The sequence below is a fragment of the Heterodontus francisci genome, chromosome 20 (assembly GCF_036365525.1).
Source record: "Heterodontus francisci isolate sHetFra1 chromosome 20, sHetFra1.hap1, whole genome shotgun sequence".
Taxonomy (NCBI): Eukaryota; Metazoa; Chordata; class Chondrichthyes; order Heterodontiformes; family Heterodontidae; genus Heterodontus; species Heterodontus francisci.
Window position 1 is genome coordinate 63,945,701 of NC_090390.1, and position 25,296 is coordinate 63,970,996.

General features: G+C 43.9%; 1 protein-coding gene and 1 pseudogene across 1 annotated transcript in view; one reads left to right on the top strand and one right to left on the bottom strand.

Moving 5' to 3' along the window:
• Positions 1 to 13,395: 13,395 nt before the first annotated feature.
• vwa2 (von Willebrand factor A domain containing 2) overlaps positions 13,396 to 25,296 on the top strand; it is an 83,082-nt gene continuing 71,181 nt past the window's right edge. Inside the window, 1 exon segment of the mRNA XM_068053376.1 lies at positions 13,396 to 13,472. Within this exon segment, the coding sequence (XP_067909477.1) occupies positions 13,402 to 13,472 (71 nt within the window). The 5' untranslated portion in view covers positions 13,396 to 13,401.
• LOC137381001 (U2 spliceosomal RNA) lies at positions 18,707 to 18,813 on the bottom strand (annotated as a pseudogene).

Consider the following 25,296-nt stretch of genomic DNA (forward strand, 5'->3'; position numbering starts at 1 on the left):
TAGTTCAGTAAGTGGATTTTCGCTTCCCCACCCCCCGTTTAGTTATGCATAATTTTCAGAGCATAAAGAATCTGAAATTGAAACTATTTTGTAGTTTTTTGAAACTCAAAGTTTGGGTTAATATGTACAACTGTGCACTTTTATTTGAATATTAGTGATTATATTAAGATGGAAGTAAGTCCATTTATTTGAATGCTATTTAAGGAAACTGTCTTGTTACTGTAGAACAATGTGGTGAAACTGGCAGTGACATATTTTTGTTTGCATGACTTAAATAAAAAAAACTTTGGAGTGCACTCTACATGTCATTTGCATCATTTTATTTCTCTTCGTTCCTCTCCCTCTAAACAAATTTCATTGAGTTATATGATGCAATTGTAATGGTTAGAAAAATCAGAAAATTATTATAAAAACTTTTAGAATTGCCTAATAGGTTTTACAGCATCAGTTTTTTTTTTTAAACCTACCATTGGCACCAGGGAAAAGGAGTGCTGTCAACTACAACACAAAAGACTAAGCACATACTAGAGTTATATGATGTATGTGGCTTTTTAATGCAACAACCTTAGATTTTTCCCTATAACCACTTAGAATGGAAAGAGAATTTTATCCATATTACTGTGTAATCTTCAAACTTATCTTGGGCCTGCACCAACTAAACAAATACACTACCTTGAAAAAGTTAAAAATGCTATTGTCAAAAATCATTCAATAATATGCTTAAGAGCCTAGTTGGCAACTGTAAAACATCTACAAGAACTGTATTCAGAAGTACCAAAGATTCCATGTGAAAAGAAAGGATTTACCGGCATGTCGTTTCCCACTCTTCTATCCTAGACTTTTCACAAATGTCTTATCCATTATTGTACCCTTAATGCTATTGAGATTAGATGTGAACCCTTATTGACATCATGTAAGCTCATAACTTCATCTTGTGAAGTTACAAAGAACAGCTCACTTTGACTTTTCTGGAATTAGGGATTCCATTAAATCCATTAAAAATAATAGCAACAGAAGCCATCTTTAAACCATAAATCATAGGTTCCTGCTTCTGGATAATTCTAGGCGTTTTCATGATGTCCAGGACACATACAGTAAGATTGCACCAAGTCCAGTCCCTGCTTTGTGCTAATATGACTGTCCATCCTATGCAGGAGAATGGCCTAACGTGGTCTTTGTGTTTCTAGGCTAAAGAATTATGGGGAAAGTTTGGCGAATTGAAAGGTTTCTGTTACAGACTGATTTCAAGTAATCTTGCATGTTGACGCTTGACAGATGAGTAATCGTTACTAGCCTACTTGAATTCAATTTCTGGGTTTACATATGAAGAGGACATTACACAGGAAACCACCATCCTGTGATCTTGTAATAGCATACTATAGCCTGCAAGACAGTATAGCTAAAAGGAAAATGCCTTTTCAGTAGTCTGTTCTCTAAGGCTTAACAGTGAGTATCCACTTTTGTGCTCAATTCATGCAAGGTTCTTTGTGAAACTGTTTACCTCAGGCTATTGGTTCCGTAGTCTCATTTATCAACCAGGCTTCAATCTTGATTAAAATGTTACGTTGCTTTTAGGACAAAGTGTGATACTGGGACTTATTTTACAATCTCTCTAGCATGTAACTTTGATAGTGATTGCTTCCCTGGTGAGACAGAGAGCATATACCCAGGGATATTTAGATTCAAGGTGGTCCATTTTGACTGCCTTTACCTGTCATTAACCAAGTGGGAAGGGCCTCAAAATGGGAAATTACTGCCTATTAAATACCGGTGAGGTAGCCAGCTCCATTTTGAAAGAGGCCAAGCATTGGGTGTCCAATTTTATTTATTTAGAGATACAGCACTGAAACAGGCCCTTTGGCCCACCGAGTCTGTGCCGACCTTCAACCACCCATTTATACTAATCCTACATTAATCCCATGTTCCTACCACATCCCCTCAATTCCCCTACCACCTACTTACACTAGGGGCAATTTACAATGGCCAATTTACCTATCACCCTGCAAGTCTTTGGCAGTGGGAGGAAACCGGAGCACCCGACGGAAACCCACGCGGTCACAGGGAGAACTTGCAAACTCCGCACAGGCAGTACCCGAAATCGAACCCGCGTCACTGGAGCTGTGAGGCTGCGGTGCTAACCACTGTGCCGCCCAATATGCCTACTTGTTTCAGGTGATAGGACCCAGATTTCCATATTAAAAGGAGCCTATGACCTGTCGAATCATAAAATGGTTATAGCACAGAAGGCCATCTGGTCTGTCGTGCCCGTGCCAGCTCTCTGGAACTGTAACTCATCTAGTCCCATTCCCCCGCCTTTTCTCCGTAGCTTTGCAAATTTTTTCGCTTCAGATAATTATCCAATTCCCTTTTGAAGGCCTCAGTTGAATCTACCTCCACCACACTCTAAGGCAGAGCATTCCAGAACCTAACCATTCACTGCATTAAAAAAAAATGTTTTTCCTCATTGTCACTGTTGCTTCTTTTGCCAATCGCCTTAAATTGGTGTCCTCTGGTTCTCTACCCTTCTGCCAATGGAAGCAATGGAAACAGTTTCTCCCTATCTATTTTTTCCAGACCCCTCATGATTTCTAAAACCTTGTTCAAATCTCCTTCTCTGAGGAACAGGCCCAGCTTCTCCAATCTATCCACACAACTGAAGTTCCTCATCCCTGCAACCATTTTCATGAAGCTTTGCGGCACTCTCTGTCTCATGCCTTCACATCCTTCCTAAAGTGTGGTGCCCAGAATGAGAGAAAATTCCAACTGAGACTGAACTAGGATTTTATACAGGTTCATCATAACTTCCTTGCTTTTGTACTCCATTCCCCTATTTATAAAGCCCAGGATTTATTAACTGCTTTCTCAACCTACCCTGCCACCTTTCATGATTTGTGCACATATACCCTCAGGTCTCTCTACTCCTTTAGAATTTTACCCTTTATTTTCCATTTTCTCTCTTTGTTCTTCCTACCAAAATGAATCATGTCACATTTCTCTGCATTAAATTTCATATGCCACTGGATGGGGGACTTCAATGTCCATCACCAATAGTGGCTCAGTAGCACCACTAATGACCGAGCTGGCCGAGTGCTAAAGGACATAGCTGCTAGACTGGGTATGCGGCAGGTGGTGAGGGAACCAATGAGGGAAAAACAAACTTGACCTCGTCCTCACCAATCTGCCTGCCTCAAATGCATTTGTCCATGCCAGTATTGGTAGAAGTGACCACTGCACAGTCCTTGGAGATGAAGTCCTGCCTTCACATTGATAGCTTCCATCGTGTTGTGTAGTACTAGCACTGTGCTAAATGGGACTGATTTCAAACAGATCTGGACATCCATAAGGCGCTGTGGGCCATCAGCAGCAGCAGAATTGTACTCAACTACAATCTGTAACCTCATGGCCCGGCATATCCCCCACTCTACCATCAAGCCAGGAAACCAACCCTGGATCAATGAAGAGTGCAGGAGGGCATTCCAGGAGCAGCACCAGGCATATCTCAAAATGAGGTGTCAACCTGGTGAAGCTACAACACAGGACTACTTGCATGCCAACTGCATAAGCAGCATGTGATAGACAGATCTAAGCGATCCCATAACCAACAGATCAGATCCATGCTCTCCAATCTGTGAATGGTGGTGGACAATTAAACAACTAACTGGAGGAGGTAGCTTCACAAATATTCCCATCCTCCATGATGGGGAGCCCAGCACATCAGTGTGAAAGATAAGGCTGAAGCATTTGCAACAATCTTCAGCCAGAAGTGCCAAGTTGATGATCCATCTCGGCCTCTTCCTGAAGTCCCCAGCATCACAGATGCCAGTCTTTAGCCAATTTGATTCACTCCGTGTGATATCAAGCAACGCCTGAAGGCACTGGATACTGCAAAGGCCTGACAATATTCCGGCAATAGTACAGAGGACCTGTGCTCCAGAACTTGCCACGACCCTAGCCAGTTCCAGTACAGCTACAACACTGGCATCTATCTGGCAATGTGGAAAATTGCCCAGGTATGTCCTGTACACAAAAAGCAGGACGTCCAACCCAGCCAATTACCACCCCATCAATCTACTCTCAATCATCAGTAAAGTGATGGAAGGTGTCATCAACAGTACCATCAAGCGGCATTTGCTTAGCAATAACCTACTCAATGATGCTCAGTTTGGGTTCTGCCAGGGCCACTCAGCTTCTGACTTCATTGCAGCCTTGGATCAACATGGACAAAAGAGCTGAACTCAAGAGGTGAGGTGAGAGTTACTGCCCTTGACATCAAGGCAGCATTTGACTGAGTATGGCATCAAGGAGCCCTAGAAAAACTGAAGTCAATGGGAATTTGGGGGGGGGGGGGGGGGGGGACTCTTCGCTGGTTGAAGTCATACCTAGCGCAAAGGAAGGTGGTTGTGGTTGTTGGAGGTCAATTATCTCAGCTCCACGACATCACTGCAGGAGTTCCTCAGGATACTGTCCTAGACCCAACCATCTTCGGCTGCTTCATCAATGACCTTCCTTCAATCATAAGGTCAGAAGTGGGGATGTTCACTGATGATTGCACGATGTTCAGCACCTTTTGTGACTCCTCAGATACTGAAGCAGTCTGTGCAGAAATGCAGCAAGACCTGGACAATATCCAGGCTTGAGCTAATAAGTGGCAAGTAACATTCATGCTACACAAGTGCCAGGCAATGACCATTTCCAACAAGAAAGAATCTAACCATCTCCCCTTGACATTCAATGGCATTACCATCACTGAATCCCCCACTATCAGCATCCTTGGGGCTACCATTGACCAGAAACTGAACTGGACCAGTCATATAAATGCCGTGGCTGCAAAAGCAGGTCAGAGGCTAGGAATCCTGATGCGAGTAACTCACCTCCTGACTCCTCAAAGCCTGTCCACCATCTACAAGGCACAAGTCAGGAGTGTGATGGAGTACTCTCCACTTGCCTGGATGGGTGCAGCTCCAACGACACTCAAGAAGCTCGACACCATCCAGGACAAAGCAGCCCGCTTGATTGGCACCCCATTCACAAACATTCACTCCCTCCACCACCGTCGCACAATGGCAGCAGTGTGTACCATCTACAAGATGCACTGCAACAATGCACCAAGGCTCCTTAGACAGCACCTTCCAAACCCGTGACCTCTACCAACTAGAAGGACAAGGGCAGCAAATGCATGGGAACACCACCAGCTGCAAGTTCCCCTCCAAGTCACATGCCATCCTGACTTGGAACTATATCGCTGTTTCTTCACTGCCACTGGGTCAAAATCCTGGAACTCCCTTCCAAACAGCACTGTGGGTGTACCTACCTCACATGGACTGCAGCGGTTCAAGAAGGCAGCTCACCACCACCTTCTCAAGGGCAATTAGGAATGGGCAATAAATGCTGGCCTGGCCAGCAAAGCCCACATCCCATGAATGAATAAAAAAAACTTGTCAGCACTTTCCAGTCAGCCTATCTTTGTCCTCTTTGAAGTTTATCACTATCCTCCTCACAGTTCACAATCCTTCCAAGTTGTGTGCCATCCACAACTTTTGAAGTTGTGCCCCGTACACCCAAGTCTAGGTCAATAATATAGATCAATGATGACCTCATGTAGTACCTCAGTCCTTTCCCCTGCCTCCATGCAAAAATCACCTTTTTGGTATCTAATTGGCCCCACTCCTCCTTTTACCACCCTTTTACTATTTATATGTCTGTAGAAGACTTTTGGATTCCCGATCATGTTAGCTGCTCGTCTCTTCTCATACTTTCTCTTTGCTTCTCATTTCTTTTTTCACCTCCTTTGAACTTTCTATATTCAGCCTGGATTGCAAATGTATTATCTACCTGACATCTGTTATATGCTCCTTATTTCTGCTTTATCTTACTCTCTATCATTGTTGTCATCCAAAGACCTCTGGATTTCTTGGTTCTGCATTTCCACCTCATGGGAATTTACCTTGACCGCTATCTCCTGAACTATCTCTTCTTTGAATGCAACCCATTGTTCTGTTACAGTTTTGCCAGCCAATCTTTGATTCCAATTTACCTGAGTCAGATCTGTTCTCACCCCATTGAAGTTGGCCCTCCCCCATTAATTATATTTACTCTGGATTGCTCCTTGTCATTTTCCACAGCGAACCTATACCTTCTGATACTATGATCACTGTTCCCTAAATGTTCCCCAACTGACACTTGATTTAAATATGACACCAGTGCCATTTTTATTTGGAACTAGTCAGAGCCTATGCTGTGCACACTCCAAAAAAAATTCCAAAGGCCTGTCAAAATGGCAAATATTGAAATATTCATAACAACATAATTATGTAGTTGCCTTGGACACTCACCTTCGTGAACTGAAATGGTGGCTTGGGATTCCTTACTAGCCCCTAGCCCACAATCTAAAAAAAACATGGTCACCAACCCCTACAATGTGGAAGAAGGCATGAAGATCCCTTTCTTCATATGCTTTAGGATTTAGGGACTTTTATTAAGGTCATGAACTAGTGCAGGGGTATGAACTTGATGGGAGGGATTCAAATATGGAGTTATAGGAAAATGGATGTGAATTTTTGGAAAGAGACAACAGTTTGGAAAGGAAAGGGAGATAAGAGATGGGCTGGTAATTTTCAAGGATAGAGGGGTCAAGAGTATGTGCTTTTGACGAAGGGTTGGTGATGGCAATTTTGAATGGTCTGAGGATGGGATCTGCGGAGAGGATATAATTTACAATATTACCTAGCATTGGGGACCAGGAGGTAAGTTAGGTGATTAGAAGGTTCAAGGGAGCAACATGTTGATCTCACAGCATTGGAAGTAGATAGGAAAGTAATTTGAGAAAGACAGGTTGAGGACTAGGTCACAGGGAAGCCTTGGGAGGGGTTTGCCTTGTGGGCAAGTGAATAGTTGGTCTCAATCTTAGTGGCATGTCTATAAGCTCCTCACATATTGTTGGGGATGATGGAGGAGGAGTTTAAGGAGATAGTAGGAGAATGAGTGAAGATCTGAATGAGTCACTAGATGGGCCAGATGGTTTCTTCACAATTTTATTTCCTGGAGAGTCTGATGGAGTAGTGGTTGATATTTAATAGCGGATTCAGTAAGGTATTCTGCAATATAAATGCAGTGTAAGTTGTTTTCCACATATGAAATTGCCCCTATTTTTGGATGTGTAGGCAGTTTTCATTAGCATTTATTTTAGGTATTGTACTTTCCTTGTGTTAGTTTTTGGTTATGCTGTGAAAGAATGTCTATTCGGTGGCAATGATAGAACCATAGAAAAATTATGGCACAGTCAGAGGCCGTTCAGCCCATCATGTCTGTGCCAGACGAAAAAACTAGCCACCCAATCTAATCCCAATTATTCTTAAATAAATTGCCTTTGACAAGGTCCCGCATGGTAGGCTGGTCCAGAAGGTTCGAACACATGGGATCCAGGGTGAGCTAGCAAATTGGATACAAAATTGGCTTCGTGATAGGAGGCAGAGGGTGGTAGTGGAGGGTTGTTTTTCAGATTGGAGGCCGGTCACCAGTGGTGTGCTGCAGGGATCAGTGCTGGGCCCTCTGTTGTTTGTCATATATATTTAATGACTTGGGTGTGAATGTAGGGGGCATGATTAGTAAGTTTGCAGATGACACCAAAATTGGTGGTATAGTGGACAGTGAAGAAGGTTGTCTAAGTTTACAACAAGATATAGACAAACTGGGAAAGTGGGCAAGGGATTGGCAAATGGAATTTAACGCAGACAAGTGCGAAGTGATGCATTTTGGGAAGTTTAACCAGGGCAGGACATATACAGTGAATGGCAGAGCCCTGGGGAGTGTTCTTGAACAGAGAGACCTTGGGGTGCAAGTACATAGTTCCCTGAAAGTGGCAACATAGGTAGACAGGGTGGTGAAGAAGGCGTATGGCATGCTTGCCTTCATTGGCCGAGGCATTGAGTACAAGAATTGGGATGTCATGTTACAGTTGTACATAACGTTGGTTCGGCCGCATTTGGAGTACTGTGTGCAGTTCTGGTCGCCGCAGTACAGGTAAGATGTGATTAAGCTAGAGAGGGTGCAGGAAAGATTTACAAGGATGTTGCCTGGTTTGGAGGGCTTGAGTTATAAAGAGAAATTGGATAGGCTGGGTCTGTTTTCCTTGGAACGAAGGAGGCTGAGAGGGGACATGATAAAGGTATATAAAATTCTGAGAGACATAGATTGGGTAGATTGCCAGAGTCTGTTTCCCATGGTAGGGGTGACTAAAACTAGAGGGCATAGATTTAAGGTGAGAGGAGGAGGTTTGAAGGGGATGAAAGGGGTAAATTTTTCACACAAAGAATAGTGGGTATCTGGAATGAGCTGCCTGAGGAGGTGATGGAGGCAGGAACAGTTGCAACATTTAAGAGGCATCTGGACAGGTACTTGAATGAATAAGGCATAAAGGGATATGGAATTAATGCAGGCAGGTGGGATTAGTATAGATAGGCATTATGGTCGGCATGGACGTGGTGGGCCGAAGGGCCTGTTTCTATGCTGTACGACTCTATGACCCTATAAATTTTATGTACGAGAGATACAGCAATGATTTTAACTGCAAAATTGTTCAGCTGTGTGGTATGTGAAGTGTGATTTCATTTAAAATAAGGAGTAACATTATTTCCAAAACAAACTTTAGTTCAGTTTGAAAAATTTACTATGGTTTGAAAGAAATGACAAAGAAAATTAACTTCTCAAATTCAACTTCCCATGCCATGGGAAATAAAAATTTTATCATCTTTGAAATTTAAAGATTAACTGGTCATTATCATGTGGCAGTTTGCTGTGTGCAAATTGGCTGATGTGTTTCCTACATTACAATAGTAAATATGTTTCAAAAGTGTTTCATTGGCTGTAAATGCTTTGAGATATCAATTTTTTCTGAAAAGCACTATACAAAAAAAACATAATGACCCCTCACTGCTGACCTCAAAGAAAGCTGCCTACAAAGATCTAGTGATCTCTATGGTGAGGACTTCCCCTTTCCTGATGCTAATTTGATTCTGGTGTCCGGCAACAGTGATGTCATCAAACAGGGTAAACAGCCAATCACACTGATGAATTCTCAGACAACAAACAAGGAAGTAAGATGCACTGTTCACCTTTCACTTTCTAATCATTTTACAGAGAGCAAAGGGTAAATAGCCAATCACATTGATGAATTCTCAGACAACAAACAAGGAAGTAAGATGCACTGTTTATCTTTCACTTTCTAATCATTTTACAGAGCGGCGCAGTGGTTAGCACCGCAGCCTCACAGCTCCTGAGACCCGGGTTTGATTCTGGGTACTGCCTGTGCGGAGTTTGCAAGTTCTCCCGTGGGTTTTCGTCGGGTGCTCCGGTTTCCTCCCACAACCAAAGACTTGCAGGTTGATAGGTAAATTGGCCATTGTAAATTGCCCCTAGTGTAGGTAGGTGGTAGGGAATATGGGATTACTGTAGGGTTAGTATAAATGGACGATTGTTGGTCGGCACAGACTCGGTGGGCCGAAGGGCCTGTTTCAGTGCTGTATCTCTAAAAAGAAAAGAGAGCAAAATAAAGATTGGGATATATACGTGTGATTAAGATAGAAGCTGAAATATAAATAAACTTTTAAAAATGATACTAACATATGGAATTATCATAATGGAGAGGTTTGACATTTCACAATATAAATTTAGTTTCTCAGGGCCAGTGAGGTTCAGCTGTAATTACACAATTAAAACCTCAGTTACACCTCATTCAATAAGGTGTACATTTTTCAAGGGTTTTCACAGTGAGACTAATAGCATCAAAGTGGAAGTTCACATCAATTCAAGAGAATTCTAAGGATTTCCAACTGTGGGGACTTCAACAGTGCACTCTGTGGAGGAGCAGGGAATCATTGACTGCAATTTCTGGATTTCCACGTCTAACTGTGCATGTAAGGATGCCAGAGGTTGCTGGGTTTCAGAGTTGTAATGATGGTGAATGCTGACAGTTTTGACATCTTTACAACTGCATGACTGGGCCAATCTTTACAACTGGGCCAATACATGAATTTTTCATATTTTGTTATATGAACTAGAAGTGGGAAGTTGCTTTAATACAACTGTGTAATATTGCTGAACAGCCTGTTCCTTTGTTGGCTATTGAATTGCAAATGGTTATTTTTCTCCATATTGAATGAGGTGTAACTGGGGTTTTAATTGTGTAATTACAGCTGAACCTCACTGGCCCTGAGAAACTAAATTTACATTGTGAAATGCAAAACTTCTCCATTATGATAATTCCATATGTTAGTATAATTTTTAAAAGTTTATTTATATTTCGGCTTCTATCTTAATCACATGCGTATGTCCTAATCTTTATTTTGCTCTCTGTAAAATGATTAGAAAGTGAAAGATAAACAGCGCATCTTACTTCCTTGTTTGGTGTCTGTGAGAATTCTACAATGTGATTGGCTGTTTACCCTGTTTGATGACATCGCTGTTGCGGACACCAGAATCAAATTAGCATCAGGAAAGGGGAAATCCTCACCATAGAGATCACTAGAACTTTGTAGGCAGCTTTCATAAAACAAGGAGACTGCTATGTAAGCATCTGTAGAACAGAAACATATGATTTATAAAGATAAAATCACATTTGTGAAAAATGGCATTTTAATGACCAATCAAACGCATCTGTGCCTTTATTGTTTCTTCCACATAGTAAATGTGTTTTGATATTCATATCCCAAACCTTCCACTGAATCTTCAAAGCAGTTTAATTTCATATTAATTTTCTGTTATAAACTGACTACTTTCTTTCCTACAACCCACACAAACAGCAGCATTCTTCCTTCAATTTTGCAAGACACTACAGCGTGTTTATATTGCATACCACGGAATGTTTTCAAAGTTGTATTCATATCCGGATGTGCAGTTATACGGGCACTGCTGCAATACATGTGCAACGTTGGAGTCAGCTGCGCGCCTGGTTGCAGCATCGTGGTGCGAGTCCCTTGACAAAGTTGTCTCATATTTGGGCTCGACACCACGTGGAGTTTTAATTTTGAGGGGCCGAATTTAAAAGGTGGACAGAAGGTCTGATTTTTTTTTATGTTTTGAGAAAGCAGATACTCCTGTCTGGGTTCTCAAAACATTAATAAAATGCCCAGGAGCATGCATGCATATGCTGGTGGCAGTTTCCATCAGGTCCTACTGGTCTCCAGAGCCTCGAGTGCTAGCACAGTGTAACTGCAGTCTCATGTTCCACGTTATGCTCATAAAACACTTGAAAGTAAATACCAGCTATCCAATTATATTACAGGCAATATCACTGTACATTAAAAGATGCCCAACGGCAGACTAATGAGAGCGTAAAAGCAAAATACTGCAGATGCTTGAGATCCGCAATAAAAAACAGAAATTGCTAGAAACACTCAGCAGGTCATGTAGCATCCGTGTGGAGATAACCAACAAGGCTGCTTGATCAGTAGAAACAGGGCGAATCGGTGTGTTCCCTTAACCTTTTTTTTTTCCTCTTTGGCCTCCTTATCTCGAGAGACAATGGGTAAGCACCTGGAGGTGGTCAGTGGTGTGTGGAGCAGCGCCTGGAGTGGCTATAAAGGCCAATTAACCAATTGGTTAATCCCTTAACCAGTGGGGCAGTATCTAGACTTTGCTTGACACTTTTGCTATCAAGTCTAAGGTCAAGAAAAACTCTGTAGCCAATCTGACCGACCAATTTCTATGGCATGGAACACTCACTATGCCTCTCACAATCAGTTAAAACAGGTACGAGATCAGGCAACACTGAAAGGTCAAAGCAAAAGTATGGGTTTTGTAAATGATGGTCCTAACTGTTAAAAAATATATTGGCTCACCGATGTTAGCTCGAACTACCTTTGTTCTCCAGAACTATTTCCCAGATGGAAAAAAAATCTACTTGAACAAGAGACCTCTTTGGATTCTTAAAAGCAAAGGGTTTGGGTTGTGTGATGAACTGGTGAATCACGGGGTCTCGACACTGCACAACTAAAGAGTAATGAAAGTTGACACTGGGCTGATCTGAAATCTCTCTCATTTACTAACGAGCACACCAAACGACATCCGGAAGTGAAGAGTGTCCTGCTCGCAGCTGGCTCCGAACGCTGCAAACAAACACAGATTGATTTCAAACTCCAGGCACCACTGATTGCCCGAAACCTTAAATGGTGAGTGAATTGTATCCGCTTAATCTTTGTCATTCGTAATGCAAATTAAAATACTTACACTTTAATCTGTAACCAACAGCAGTTGCCGTGTCGGGCGAATCATCGCCCAGATCTTTTTACATCGTTCTGCCATATATTCCCCAAGATTCGGTTTCCGAACTGGCATTCCCGAATGAGCTATTTTCTGCAGTCACACATAATCTAGCATCATAGACTTTCAGTTATTGTACAATAATCGATTACTCTCAGTCTCCGATTTTATCTGATATGGTGAACCGCCACCCGTTACTGACATTGAAGAGACTTGATTATGTGGTTCAACTAGGACCATTGAGGATCACCAGAGACACACTTACACATTTACTATCTGCGAGGGGTTTGAGCAATTGTCAAAAGTTAATGAAATGGAACTCAGCATCATGTTTAGTTGATTTAATTGAACTTTTTACGGCCCATAGCCGTTTAAAAGCATCAAAAATCGAATGCGTTTGTCAACATCGATTTCCTTTTTCCAGTTTCGTGAATTTATAGCAGCAGCATCGACTACAACATTAACAATTGAATTTTATAAAAGAGTCGAATCGTCCGATGTTTCGCTTTTTGTTGTAGTTTGGATTTAGCCCAAGTCGCAAGTTCAACCACATTTACTCTTCGAGGGAGAGTAAGTAGCTTTCAGATTTATTGCGAATTTGGCCCTTCCTTCGATAGAAGGAACAACGTCAAAATGACAGGTCTGAGAGTCATTTTCAGCTAAAAATGTTAATCTCTTCTCGTTATGTTATTAACATGATGAAGTAGCTCAACACGGTACATTGAAATAAGTTTAACACGAGGGTTTAGTGAATTTTCCCAACACCTCTGTTCACTGTTTGTCATACCTCGCCAGTTTGGAAGGATACATTGGACAGAATGCACGAATGGTACAATCCGAACGGTGTCCGCCGCTGTATCGTTTCTATACAACTTGTGTGGTTTCCGTCAACGCTGGCAAAAAAAAACTCCTTCAAACTAATACCGCACCTTTGATCAAAAACAGCGGGCGCGATTAATTAACGCCGGACAGGCAAAAATGACCATTCATATTGCTACCTTCGAAGGTGCTGAAAGAGGGATTTCTGTTCACGAATTCTTGTGGGGAATTAGTTATTTCTCTCTGAACCTTAATCGGAAGGGTAGAAAAAAAAAATCAGAGTTAGTAACATGGAATTCTAACTTGGAAATCGGCCCATTGTCCAAAATGACCTGTTTCATACGCAAGGCACGTTCTGTCTGCCGAGGAACAAACAGGCGCAAAAGGAAACAAAAGAGGTTTGTAAAAGTTTTTTTTTTATTTCCAAAATATACTTTATTCATAAAAATCTGTAAAAATTACATTGCCAAACAGTTTCCAAACAGCACCAAAAAATACAAACATTGCAAGGGAGATCAGTTTCCTTCAATACTGTCATGAGTTTCTTCCCAACCCTTCCGTTTCTCAATTGTCATGTCAATTACAGTTTTACATTTACAGCAATTCAGAATATTAACGATACAGTTCGAGGGGCTTCCCATGGTTCCAGCCCCTCAGTCTAGCTTGGTGGGGGAACCTTACACTGTGGTCTTTCCCCATTGAGCCTTTGCTGCGGCTGCCCCAAGCTTTAGTGCGTCCCTCAGCACGTAGTCCTGGACCTTGGAATGTGCCAGTCTGCAACATTCGGTGGTGGACAACTCTTTGCGCTGGAAGACCAGCAAGTTTCGGGCAGACCAAAGGGCGTCTTTCACCGAATTGATAGTCCTCCAGCAGCAGTTGATGTTTGTCTCGGTGTGCGTCCCTGGGAACAGCCCGTAGAGCACAGACTCCTGTGTTACAGAGCTGCTTGGGATGAACCTTGACAAAAACCACTGCATCTCTTTCCACACCTGCTTTGCAAAGGCACATTCCAGGAGGAGGTGGGCGACCGTCTCTTCCCCACCACAGCCAACGCGGGGGCACTGTGCGGAGGGGGCGAGACTTCGGGTGTGCATGAAGGATCTGACGGGGAGGGCCCTTCTCACCACCAGCCAAGCTACGTCTTGGTGCTTGTTTGAAAGTTCTGGTGATGAGGCATTCCGCCAAATGACTTTGACGGTCTGCTCGGGGAACCATCCGACAGGATCCACCGTTTCCTTTTCCCGTAGGGCCTTGAGGACATTCCGTGCAGACCACTGCCTGATGGACCGGTGGTCAAAGGTGTTTTTCCGCAGAAACTGCTCCACGAAGGATAGGTGGTACGGCACGTCCCAACTGCACGGAGCGTTCCGCGGCCATGTGACCAGGCCCATCCTTCGCAACACCGGGGACAGATAGAACCTCAGCACGTAGTGACACTTGGAGTTTGCGTACTGGGGATCTACACATAGCTTGATGCAGCCGCACACGAAGGTGGTCATCAGGATGAGGGCCACGTTGGGTACATTTTTCCCGCCCATGTCCAGAGATTTGAACATCGTGTCCCTCCGGACCCGGTCCATTTTAGATCCCCAGACGAAGCGGAAAATGACTCGGGTGACTGCCACGGCACAGGAGTGGGGTATGGGCCAGACCTGCGCCACGTAGAGCAACAACGTGAGCGCCTCGCACCTGATGACCAGGTTCTTACCCACAATGGAGAGAGATCGCTGCCCCCACATGCCCAACTTTTGTCGTACCTTGGCTACTCGCTCCTCCCATGTTTTGGTGCACGCCCCGGCCCTTCCGAACCATATCCCCAGCACCTTCAGGTAATCTGACCTGACGGTGAAGGGGACAAAGGATCGGTCAGCCCAGTTCCCAAAGAACATGGCCTCGCTCTTGCCGTGGTTAACTTTGGCTCCCGAGGCCAGTTCGAACTGGTCGCAGATGCTCATCAGTCTGCGCACGGACAGCGGATCCGAGCAGAAGACGGCGACGTCATCCATGTACAGGGAGGTTTTGACCTGAGTGCCTCCGCTGCCTGGGATTGTCACCCCTCTTATGCTCGCATCCTTCCTAATAGACTCAGCAAAGGGTTCAATACAGCAAACAAACAAGACCGGGGACAGAGGACAGCCCTGTCTGACTCCAGATTTGATCGGGAAACTTTCAGATTCCCACCCGTTGATTGACACTGCGCTACTGATGTTTGTGTAGAGCAGTTGGATCCAATTGCAGATTCCCTCCCCAAACCCCATTTTGGAAAGCACGTCCATCATGTAGGTGTGCGATATCCTGTCAAAAGCCTTCTCCTGGTCCAGGCTGATGAGGCAGGTGTCCACCCTCCTGTCCCGTACGTAGGCGATCGTATCCCTGAGTAGCGCGAGGCTATCAGAGATCTTCCTGCCGGGTACAGTACAGGTCTGATCGGGGTGAATCACCAACTCCAGAGCAGACTTGACTCGACTGGCTATGACTTTGGACAGAATCTTGTAATCAACATTAAGCAGTGAGATGGGCCGCCAATTTCTGATTTCTACCCTCTCCCCCTTCTGCTTGTAAATGAGGGTGATGATGCCTTTTCTCATGGATTCTGACATGCTACCGGCCAGGAGCATACTCTCGTATACTTCCAGCAGGTCCGGGCCGACCCAGTCCCACAGGGCCGAGTACAACTCGACCGGTAAGCCGTCGCTCCCGGGAGTTTTACTCGCCTCGAAAGACTCGACGGCCTTTGTCAGCTCGTCCAGAGTTAGCGGCTTGTCCAGTCCCTCCCTCCTGCTGTCATCTAAGACCTCTGTGATAGATGACAGGAAGGACTGGGAGGCTCTGCTGTCTGTGGGCTTCGCGTCATACAGCCCAGCATAAAAGGATTTGCTGATCCTTAGTATGTCGGACTGCGAAGACGTTACCGAGCCATCTTCTTCCTTCAGGCTGCTGATAACAGAGCTCTCTCTGTGTACCTTTTGGAAGAAGTAACGCGAGCACGTCTCATCCTGCTCGATGGAGCGGACTCTGGACCGGAAGATGATCTTGGAGGCCTCCTTGGCAAAGAGCGAGGCCTGCTGGCTCTTCACCTCTTGGAGGTCCTCCTTGACCTCGACCCCCATTGACTGCAACCGGAGTAGATTTTGCATAATTTTCTGGAGTCGGGACAGTTCCCTCTGTCTCTCTCTCGCCTTCTGAACACCTTTGTGGATGAAGAACCTCTTGATGTTCTCCTTAATCGCTTCCCACCAGTGAACTGGAGACTCAAAGAGGGGTTTCACGGTCCTCCAACCTTTGTAATCCCTTTTGAGTTCCTCAACGTTCTCTGGGGTCAGCAGTGTCGCATTGAGCTTCCACGTCCCTCTGCCAACCCGCTGGTCGTCCTGTAAGTGACAGTCGGCCAGTAAGAGGCAGTGGTCGGAGAAGAACACCGGCTTGACGTCGGTGGATCCGACCGTGACAGCACGGGACACAAACAGGAAGTCAATCCTGGAACGGGCAGACCCGTCCGATCTTGACCATGTGTATCTGCGCTGCGCTCCGTCTGCAGGTTTGCTGAAGACGTCGTGCAGTTTGGCATCCTTAACTGTTTCTACTAGGAATCTGGACGTAGCGTCCAGTTTGCTGTCGTCACTGCCGGATCGTCCAGCCGCATCGATGATGCAGTTGAAGTCACCGCCTAGGATGACCGGCCTGGACGTCGCCAGCAGCAGTGGGAGCTGCTGGAAGACGGTCAGCCGCTCGCTGCGTTGTACCGGGGCGTACACGTTGATCAACCGGAGCGGAGCGTTGTTGTACATCACGTCTGCTACGAGGAGGCGGCCGCCCACCACCTCCTTAACTTCGGAGATGGTGAAGTTACCTCCCCGCAGCAGAATACCCAGGCCGGAGGAACGGCAGTCATTACCCCCCGACCAGATCGATGGCCCGTGGGACCACCATCGCGACCACTGCCTGTAGGTGCTGAGGTGTGGTATTCCACACTCCTGCAGAAACAGTAGGTCAGCTTTGACCTTGGCAAGGTAATCCAAGGTTGAAACACATCGCGTAGTCGATTTAATGCTACGCACATTAATGGAAGCAATTCTTACACCCATTTTTTACTAAAAATTAGTTGTTGCTTCCCATACCATTTGTCCTCGCTAGTCCCAGTCCTTCCCCTTCGGGATGTTCCTGCATACCCATCGTATGCGCAAGCAGTTTCACGTTGGTTGGGCTCAGAAACCCCTCCTGATTTTTCCTGCAGGGTTTGTGCCGCTCGGGTGACATCGGGGGGGTCTTGTAGGCAGAGAGGATTGGGTTGTCCTCAGCTGCTTCCATCTGTTCCTCCTCGAAAACATCACAGCTCCCGGTCTCCCGGAGCTCAGGTGCGCCAGACGTGTCTTTGCTCCCGGTGTCCTGGAGCTGAGATGCGTTGGCCACGTCGTTACGTGTGGGGCATTGGGGTTGGGGCACGCTGGGCCCATCACAGCTTCCAGTGCCCGGGGGCTGGGATGCTTTATCATCCATCTCGGAGTTCTGCCGCCTCTTTTGAAGGGGCTGTCGTTCCAGCATTTCCCCGTCCAGTGAAGAGGAGTTGTTGCAGTCTGATTCAGAAGAGAGCCTCCTCTTGCCACTGGTTTGGGTGGTGGCTTTGGGATGTTTTTTCTTTGTGGTTCTCCTCTGGACCACTTGCCACTGACCTGTTTGTCCATCTGCTGCCTCCTCCTCCATTGATTCTGTCTGTGGGGGAGGGGTTTCCGGGCGCTGGGTAGGTGCTGGGTCGTTGGTTTCAGCCGCCTCCCCTTCCTTCTCAGGTTGAAGTTCCTCACTGCGGAGAAGGTTGCTGGTCTCCTTTCGAACAGCGGACGCCTTCGTCGAACCTTCGCCCGGCCATTCCTTGGACCTTGCCGCCTGAGCATAGCTTTGACAACGTTTGGGACAGGTCTTGTAGAGATGGCCTGCCGCACCGCACAAGTTGCAACACTTAGTCTGCTTACAGTCCTTGGTCTGATGGCCTTCCTCCTTGCAGTTCTTGCAAACAACCGTGTTGCAGTTGGCTGCCATGTGACCAGATTTGCCACAGGTGCGACAAACTCTGGGCTGCCCAGCGTAGACCAAGAAGCCTCGACTTCCCCCGATAGCGAAGCTGGAGGGAGGGTGGATGATGGCTCCACTGGGATCTACCTTCAAGGTCACCTTGACCTGCCGCTTGCTGGTCCAGATCCCAAAGGGGTCCTTGACATCAGTGCTGCTGCCGACCACCTCGACGTACCTGGCGAGAAAGGTGAGTACATCCACCACCGGAACATGGGGGTTGTAGAGGTGAATCGTCACCACCCGGTCCCGTTGTGACGGAAGCGTGAAGAGCGGCTCCGCTGTGAGGATCGACAGTGGCGCCCGGTCCCCTTTCTCCTTGAACGCCTTCAGGAACTTGATGCATCCCGCCACGTTCCGGAACGTCACGTCGAAGTATCCACTGCTGGGGAAATCCTGCAGGCAGAAGACGTCCGTCGCTTGAAATCCGCAGCAATCGAAGAGAATTTTCTTGATGAAAAAGGTGCGATCGACCGGTGCATCTCCTTCCTTGTCCTTCACGACCACCCGAACGGTGTTGCGCACTCCCTGGCCCGAAGCTCGAAAATTGGTTATAGCCATTTCACTCAAAGCTTCCCCAGGATCAAAAGGCAATGATCATGGTCTCTTCTCAATCAAATAAGCACTGATAAGAACAGATACTACACTTGATCTTAGCCAAAAGGCAAAAGAGGTTTGTAAAAGTGACCTATTACAAACACTTATGGCAGCTAGGTCTCTAAGAAAGGAACGTATGGTTCTGGGATATTAGTAATGCACCACCTTTTGGTCTTATAATGCGGAATGGCCCATGAAAAAGGATAATTAAGAAAGTGTATATTCCTAATAGCGAGCAAGGTACTTGAGTGTTTAAAGCCTAAACCAAGGTTTTATAAATCACGTGAAATAGCTGTTTATGATTTGTTTTCTTAAGAAACTGCACAGTGGCGCAGTGCTTAGCACCGCAGCCTCACAGCTCCAGCGACCCGGGTTCAATTCGCTGTGTGGAGTTTGCAAGTTCTGTTTGTGTCTGCGTGGGTTTCCTCCCACAGCCAAAAGACTTGCAGGTTGATAGGTGAATTGGCCACGATAAATTGCCACTAGTATAGGTAGGTGGTAGGGGAATATAGGGACAGGTGAGGATGTGGTAGGAACATGGGATTAGTGTAGGATTAGTATAAATGGGTGATTAATGGTCGGCACAGACTCGGTGGGCCGAAGGGCCTGTTTCAGTGCTGTATCTCTAAATCTAAAAAATCTAAATATTAAACTTGACTGATTAATCATAGATCTACTTTGAAAAAAAGATATATTTACAGAATTCTATTATTTTACTGAACTATTTTGAAAGTATTAAATCTGATTAAAGGCACCACAATAAACAAAAAGTACATTTGGGGTTAATGAGCAGTGCAGGCTTCAAGGTATCACAATACTGCAGTTTAAATGAATAACTCCATACTAAAGTTAAAATGATTAAATTCAAAAGTATTTACAAATTGGGCATTATAGCATGATTAAGATCATTGAATTTCAAATTTTGCTTACAGTTCAGCAGGGTGCCAACTTGTTTTAACCACTTAACTGCTAAGAATTTTATAAGAAAGGCTCATAATTCCCTTGTAGTTGCTTGATAGGATGGGACAATACTTCCATTATTATATCCTCTTGTGAAATCCAGAACAATTATATTCAACATTGGTCAGCATATTGGATTTAATACCATATCCTGTAAAACCTTACGGCAGGACCACTAAAAATGCCTAAATTATGCACAATTACTACTTTATATTACAGTGTACATGCGGATAGTACATGAAAACCTACAACATATAGTGAGAATATGTAACCGCCCCGACAAACAATTTCTACTGCAGCACCTGTGGAAGAGTCTGTCACTCTAATATTGGCCTTTATAGCCACTCCAGGCGCTGCTCCACAAACCACCTCCAGGCGCTTACCCATTGTCTCTCGAGACAAGGAGGTCGAAGAGAGATAGTGAGAATACATGATGAAAATGCATATTGATAGGGTTTATGTTAAATCAGTGCACTGACTTGCTGTCCCCAGAATAACAAAGTTCTGAATTATGGTCAGTTCTACGAGTGGGATTATAGATTGGTTTCTCTTCTTGCATTCATGCCATTTGTAAGCCAAGGAGCTAAAATTCCAAAATTAAATAAATTAGTACGTCTAAATAACTTCATCCATAATTTATTCATTGTGTATGTTACAACCTGGTGAGAAAGAGGTCTAGGGTACCCTTTCCGCCTTCACCTGGTCTTACCATAACAGGGTTTAATTTTAAACACACTGTTTTTAGCTCCCCCTTGATGAATCCTTGTTCACCGCTTTCCAATTATAAGGCAAAGAAACCAGCACAAACAGGCTTTCTTAGGTTTAAAGAAGAAAAGTTGAAATTTATTAAACTTAAACTCTAATTTGGTTAATGCCTACGGATAAACGATGCACCCACGCTATCAAGCATACGCGATACACACCTGCAAATAGAGACAGAAAAGAGCAGAAGAAAAATAAAGTGGAAAAGTTTGAGGCAATATCTGAAGAGTTTTTGTTACGGTTATTCGAGCTCACTGTAGAGAGTCCTTGATTGTAGGTAGATCTTGCTTTTTGTTCGGGCCCAGTATTCTTCTTACACCTTGTTTGCTGTAGGAGACTTTTCTCTCTTGGGGTTCATGTGTCTTCAGTGGATTAGAAGCTTGTGAGAAAGAGTTGGGAGCAGGCAGACAGGAGAGGCTGTGGAGAGCCAGCCAGGAGAGATCTTCTCAGTCCAGGAGCATTCTGCTTTCAGCACAAACTGTTTGTACAAATTCAAAAAACTCAGGTTGCCCAGCAGGTTAGTCATGTGACTAGCTGGTTTGACCATGTCTGTTTGTGTATTCAGCCATCATAGCATTCAACCTGGAATGTGAGATCCCCCACCTTCAACATCTGGTGATCAAAAGTCCATTGTCTGTTGAATGTGTCAGGGAATGGCTGCTTTGTCCTTCCAAATACTGTCTGTTAATATGAAAATGTCTTTTCCAGCCACGGCTGATCTGTTTAACAAGTCCTTTCTTCACTCCAGTAACAGTTTAAAATCAATGTTCATGCCAAAATTAATGTGCCTCATTCTCGGCAGGTGGGGGCCTAGCATGATAGTGTAATATACACAAACAACATAAATACTAATCCTTCGAGGAATCTGATTATTATTCTGCCCTGTGGATGGCACAGTTGGTTGCTATGCTCTTTCCTAAATATTGCAATGGCACCACTTCAAGCCATTAATAACATTTTCCTCATACCAATACTTCTCACTGGTAGCACAGATATAATGGTTTGTGCTATATACCAGATTATATTTATTTATTTCAATTAGATAATGCAATTAGTTATATAAAATAACATGCTGCAGAAGGAGTAAAGGCTATAATTTAAGGGTTCTGCTGGCATTTGTAAAACACTCTATATTGACAATAACAACTTGCATTTGTATAGTGCCTTTAATTTGAAAATGCATTCCAAGGCACTTCACAAATAGAAATAGACACTGAAAAAGACACTGAGTCATGGATGGAGAGATTAGGAGGAGTGGAAATATTAATTTTTGAGAAGGCTTTTAAAGGAAATGAGAGAGGTGGCGAGGTGAAGGGTCTTATGGATCGTGTTTCAAAGAATGGGGCCAATGTAGATGAAGGCTCTGTCACCACTGCTGGATTGAAGGGAAGGGGTTTGCACAATAGAATCAGAGAACTAAAGGATGTGGGGCAAGTATAAAGCTGTAGGAATTTGCAAAGATGGAATGGAGCAAGGCTGTGGAGCGATTTGAAGCCAAAGACAAAAGTTCGGATTTAATATGTTGGGAGACCAAAGAGGCAGTGCCGGCCAAAAAGTAGGATATTGGAATAATAACAAGTCTAGAGGTGACAAGAGTATGAAAAAGAGTTTCAGTGGGCGAGGGCAGAGATGAGGCAGTGTTGTACAGATGGAAATAGGTAGTAAGATATGGGATTTAAAGGTTAAGTTGAAAAGATTGTCAAGGTTGTGCACTGTCTGGTTCAGCCTGAGTGAGTATCCAGGGAGGAAACTGGTATTTGGGCAAGGGCATGGAGTTTTTAACAGGAGCTGTTTGGAATAGCTTCAATCTTCGTAATATTCAATGGAGCAAGATCTGGGATATCTATGAGTTGATGTCAGACAAGCAATTAAAGAACAAAGAGGTGATTATCGAGTTGATGGTGGCAGTAGAGAGCCAGATCTGGATGTTGACTTTATGTATACTGATAATGCCACTGAGAGGCAATATTCAAGCAAAGAAAAGGAGGTGATCATGTTGGGTGGAAGGAGAAGCCATTATTAGAGATAGAGACATAGAGTTATTACAACACAAAGAGGCCATTTGGCCCTTCGAATCTATGCTGGCTGTCTGTAGAGCAATTCAGTCAGTCCCATTTCCCAGCTCTATTCCCATAGCCCTGCAAGTTTATTTCAATCAACTGTCCATCCAATTTCCTTTTCAAATCATTGATCATCTCCACTTCCACCACCCTAATCGGCATTGAGTTCCAAGTCTTTACCACTCGCTGCATAATAAGGTCTTCCTCACATCCTCCCTGTATCGCTCGCACAAAATCTGAAATCTATGTCCCCTAGTCCTTGTACCATCAGCCAATGGTACCACAGCTTTACTTTGTCTAACTTATCTAAATCTGTCATAATCTTGTACACCTCTCTCAGATCTCTCTTCAACCGCATTTGCTCCAAGGAGAAAAACCACAACTTCTTCAAACCTAACCTTGTAGCTAAATTTTCTCATCCCTGGAACCATTCTGGTTGTGGTCTCGACTCCACTTTCCAGTCTGCCCCTATAACCCTTTATACCCTTATCTATCAAAAATCTATCTAACTCAGCCTTGAATAAATTCAACGACCCTGCTTTCTGGGGAAGAGAATGCCACAGACTAATGACCCTCTGAGAGAAAAGAATTCTCCTCATCTCCGTAAGAGACCTCTTATTCTTAAACTATGTCCCCATAGTACTAGTCTTCCCCACACAAGGAAACATCCTCCCCGTATCCATTCTGTCAAGTCCCCTCAGGATCTTATAAGTTTCATTAAGATCACCTCATTCTTCTAAACTAGGTATAGGCCCAACCTGTTCAACCTTTCTTCATAAGATAATCCCTTCATTCCCAGAATGAGTCGAGTGAACCTTCTCTGAACTACTAATGCAATTATATTCTTTTTCAAATAAGGAGACCAAAACTATACACAATACTCCAGATGTGGTCTCACCAAGGCCATGTACAGCTGCAGTAAAACGTCCCTACTTTTATACTTGATTCCCCTTGCAATAAACGCCAACATTGCATTTGCTTTCTTAATCACTTGCTGTACCTGCAAACTAACTTTTTGTGATTCATGTACCAGGACACCCAAATTCCTCTATATCACTGAGTTCTGCCATCTCTCTCTATTTAAATAGTATACAGCTTTTCTATTCTTCCTGACAAAATGGACAAGTTTCCATCTTCCCACATTATACTCCATCTGCCAAATTTTTGACCACTCAATTGACCTATCCAGATCCCTTTGTAGACTCTTTACCTCCTCTTGACAAATTACTTTCCTTCCTATCTTGGTGTCATCACCAAATTTAGCTACCATACATTCGGTCCCTTCATCCAAGTCATTGATATAGATTGTAAATAGTTGAGGCCCCAGCACTGATACCTGTGGCACTCCACTAGATACAGCTTGCCAACCTGAAAAAGACCCATTTATCCCTACTCTCTGCTTCCTGTTAGCTAACCAATTCTTTATCCATGCTAATATGTTAACCCCTACACCATGTGCTCTTATCTTGTGCAGTCGCCTTTGATGTGGCACTTTATCAAATGCTTTTTGTATTAAATTCCATCTGCCACTTGTCTGTCCATTCTGCTAGCCTGTCTGTGTCCTGGGACCATTGGTATCATCCTCACTATTTGCCACACCTCCACATTTGGTATCATGGGCAAATTTTAAAATTTTACTGTGTATTCCAATATCCAGGTAATTTATATATATATCAAAAAAAGCAGTGGTCCTAGCACTGACCCTTGAGGGACACCACTGTCTACCATCCTCCAGTCTGAAAAACAACCATTTACCACAACTTGCTGTTTTCTGCCCTTAAGCCAATTTTTTTCTCCAAGTTGACACATGTAAGATTGGAACCAAGTGAGTGTGATCCCATGTAGATGGATGACAGAGGAGAAGTGATGGAGAAGATTGGCTGTGTTGAACGCTGCATAGAAGTTGAGGAGGAAAGGATGTCCCTGATTACTTTAACCAGTATAGTATTGGTGTTGTGGGTGGAGCAGAAGCTGGACCAAAGGAATCTGATCAGGGGAATGTGGGAGAAAAGAGCGTGGAGCTGAATGATGACAATACATTATACAGACCTAACAGAGACTGTCACAAGGATGTAGCACAACAGTGAAAACAAATAATAATATTTTACACAGTTACAGCAAGTATATTGAGTAGGGTTTCTAAGCTGACATTGCATACAGTATTATTCTGGCCTTATAGTTTTGGGTATTCTAAAGTGGTATCATTATCTAAAATCGCTATACCAATTGACAGCCTGTCAGAAGGTGATGAAGGTTTATAGGACTGTTGGCAAAAGAATTTTTGACATAATTGTCTTTCTATAATAAATGTATTGGACAGATCTTCTGTACTTTCCACTGTACTCTAAAGTGTGATTTTTCATTCATTGCTTGGCACTTTACATATGCCATGGATCACAATGGGTCAATTGTTTATTGGCAACCTGCGTCAAAAAGGCATCAATGACAAATTAATATTTGTTTTTTGACCTTATACAGATGACATTCTGAAGAGAAAAGCCTCTTGATCAGTGTGGTAGCAGAGCAAATCAAGCATTTGAGAAAAATATATCTAAAGTATGCAGTTAGTTATTTGTTTGGAATCACATAGGTGATTTTCAAAATCCCAGTTTACTGCCGAGAGCATATTTTAGAATGCTATAGTGGAAAAGCACCTGTTCCATCACATTAAAGTTCTCTTCAATTTTATTTTATTTTGAAATGTTACATCTCAAAATGAACAAGTCCTTCACAAATGAGTATTTTCATTTTTTGAGGCTTTTAGTATGCTGGTGAAAAT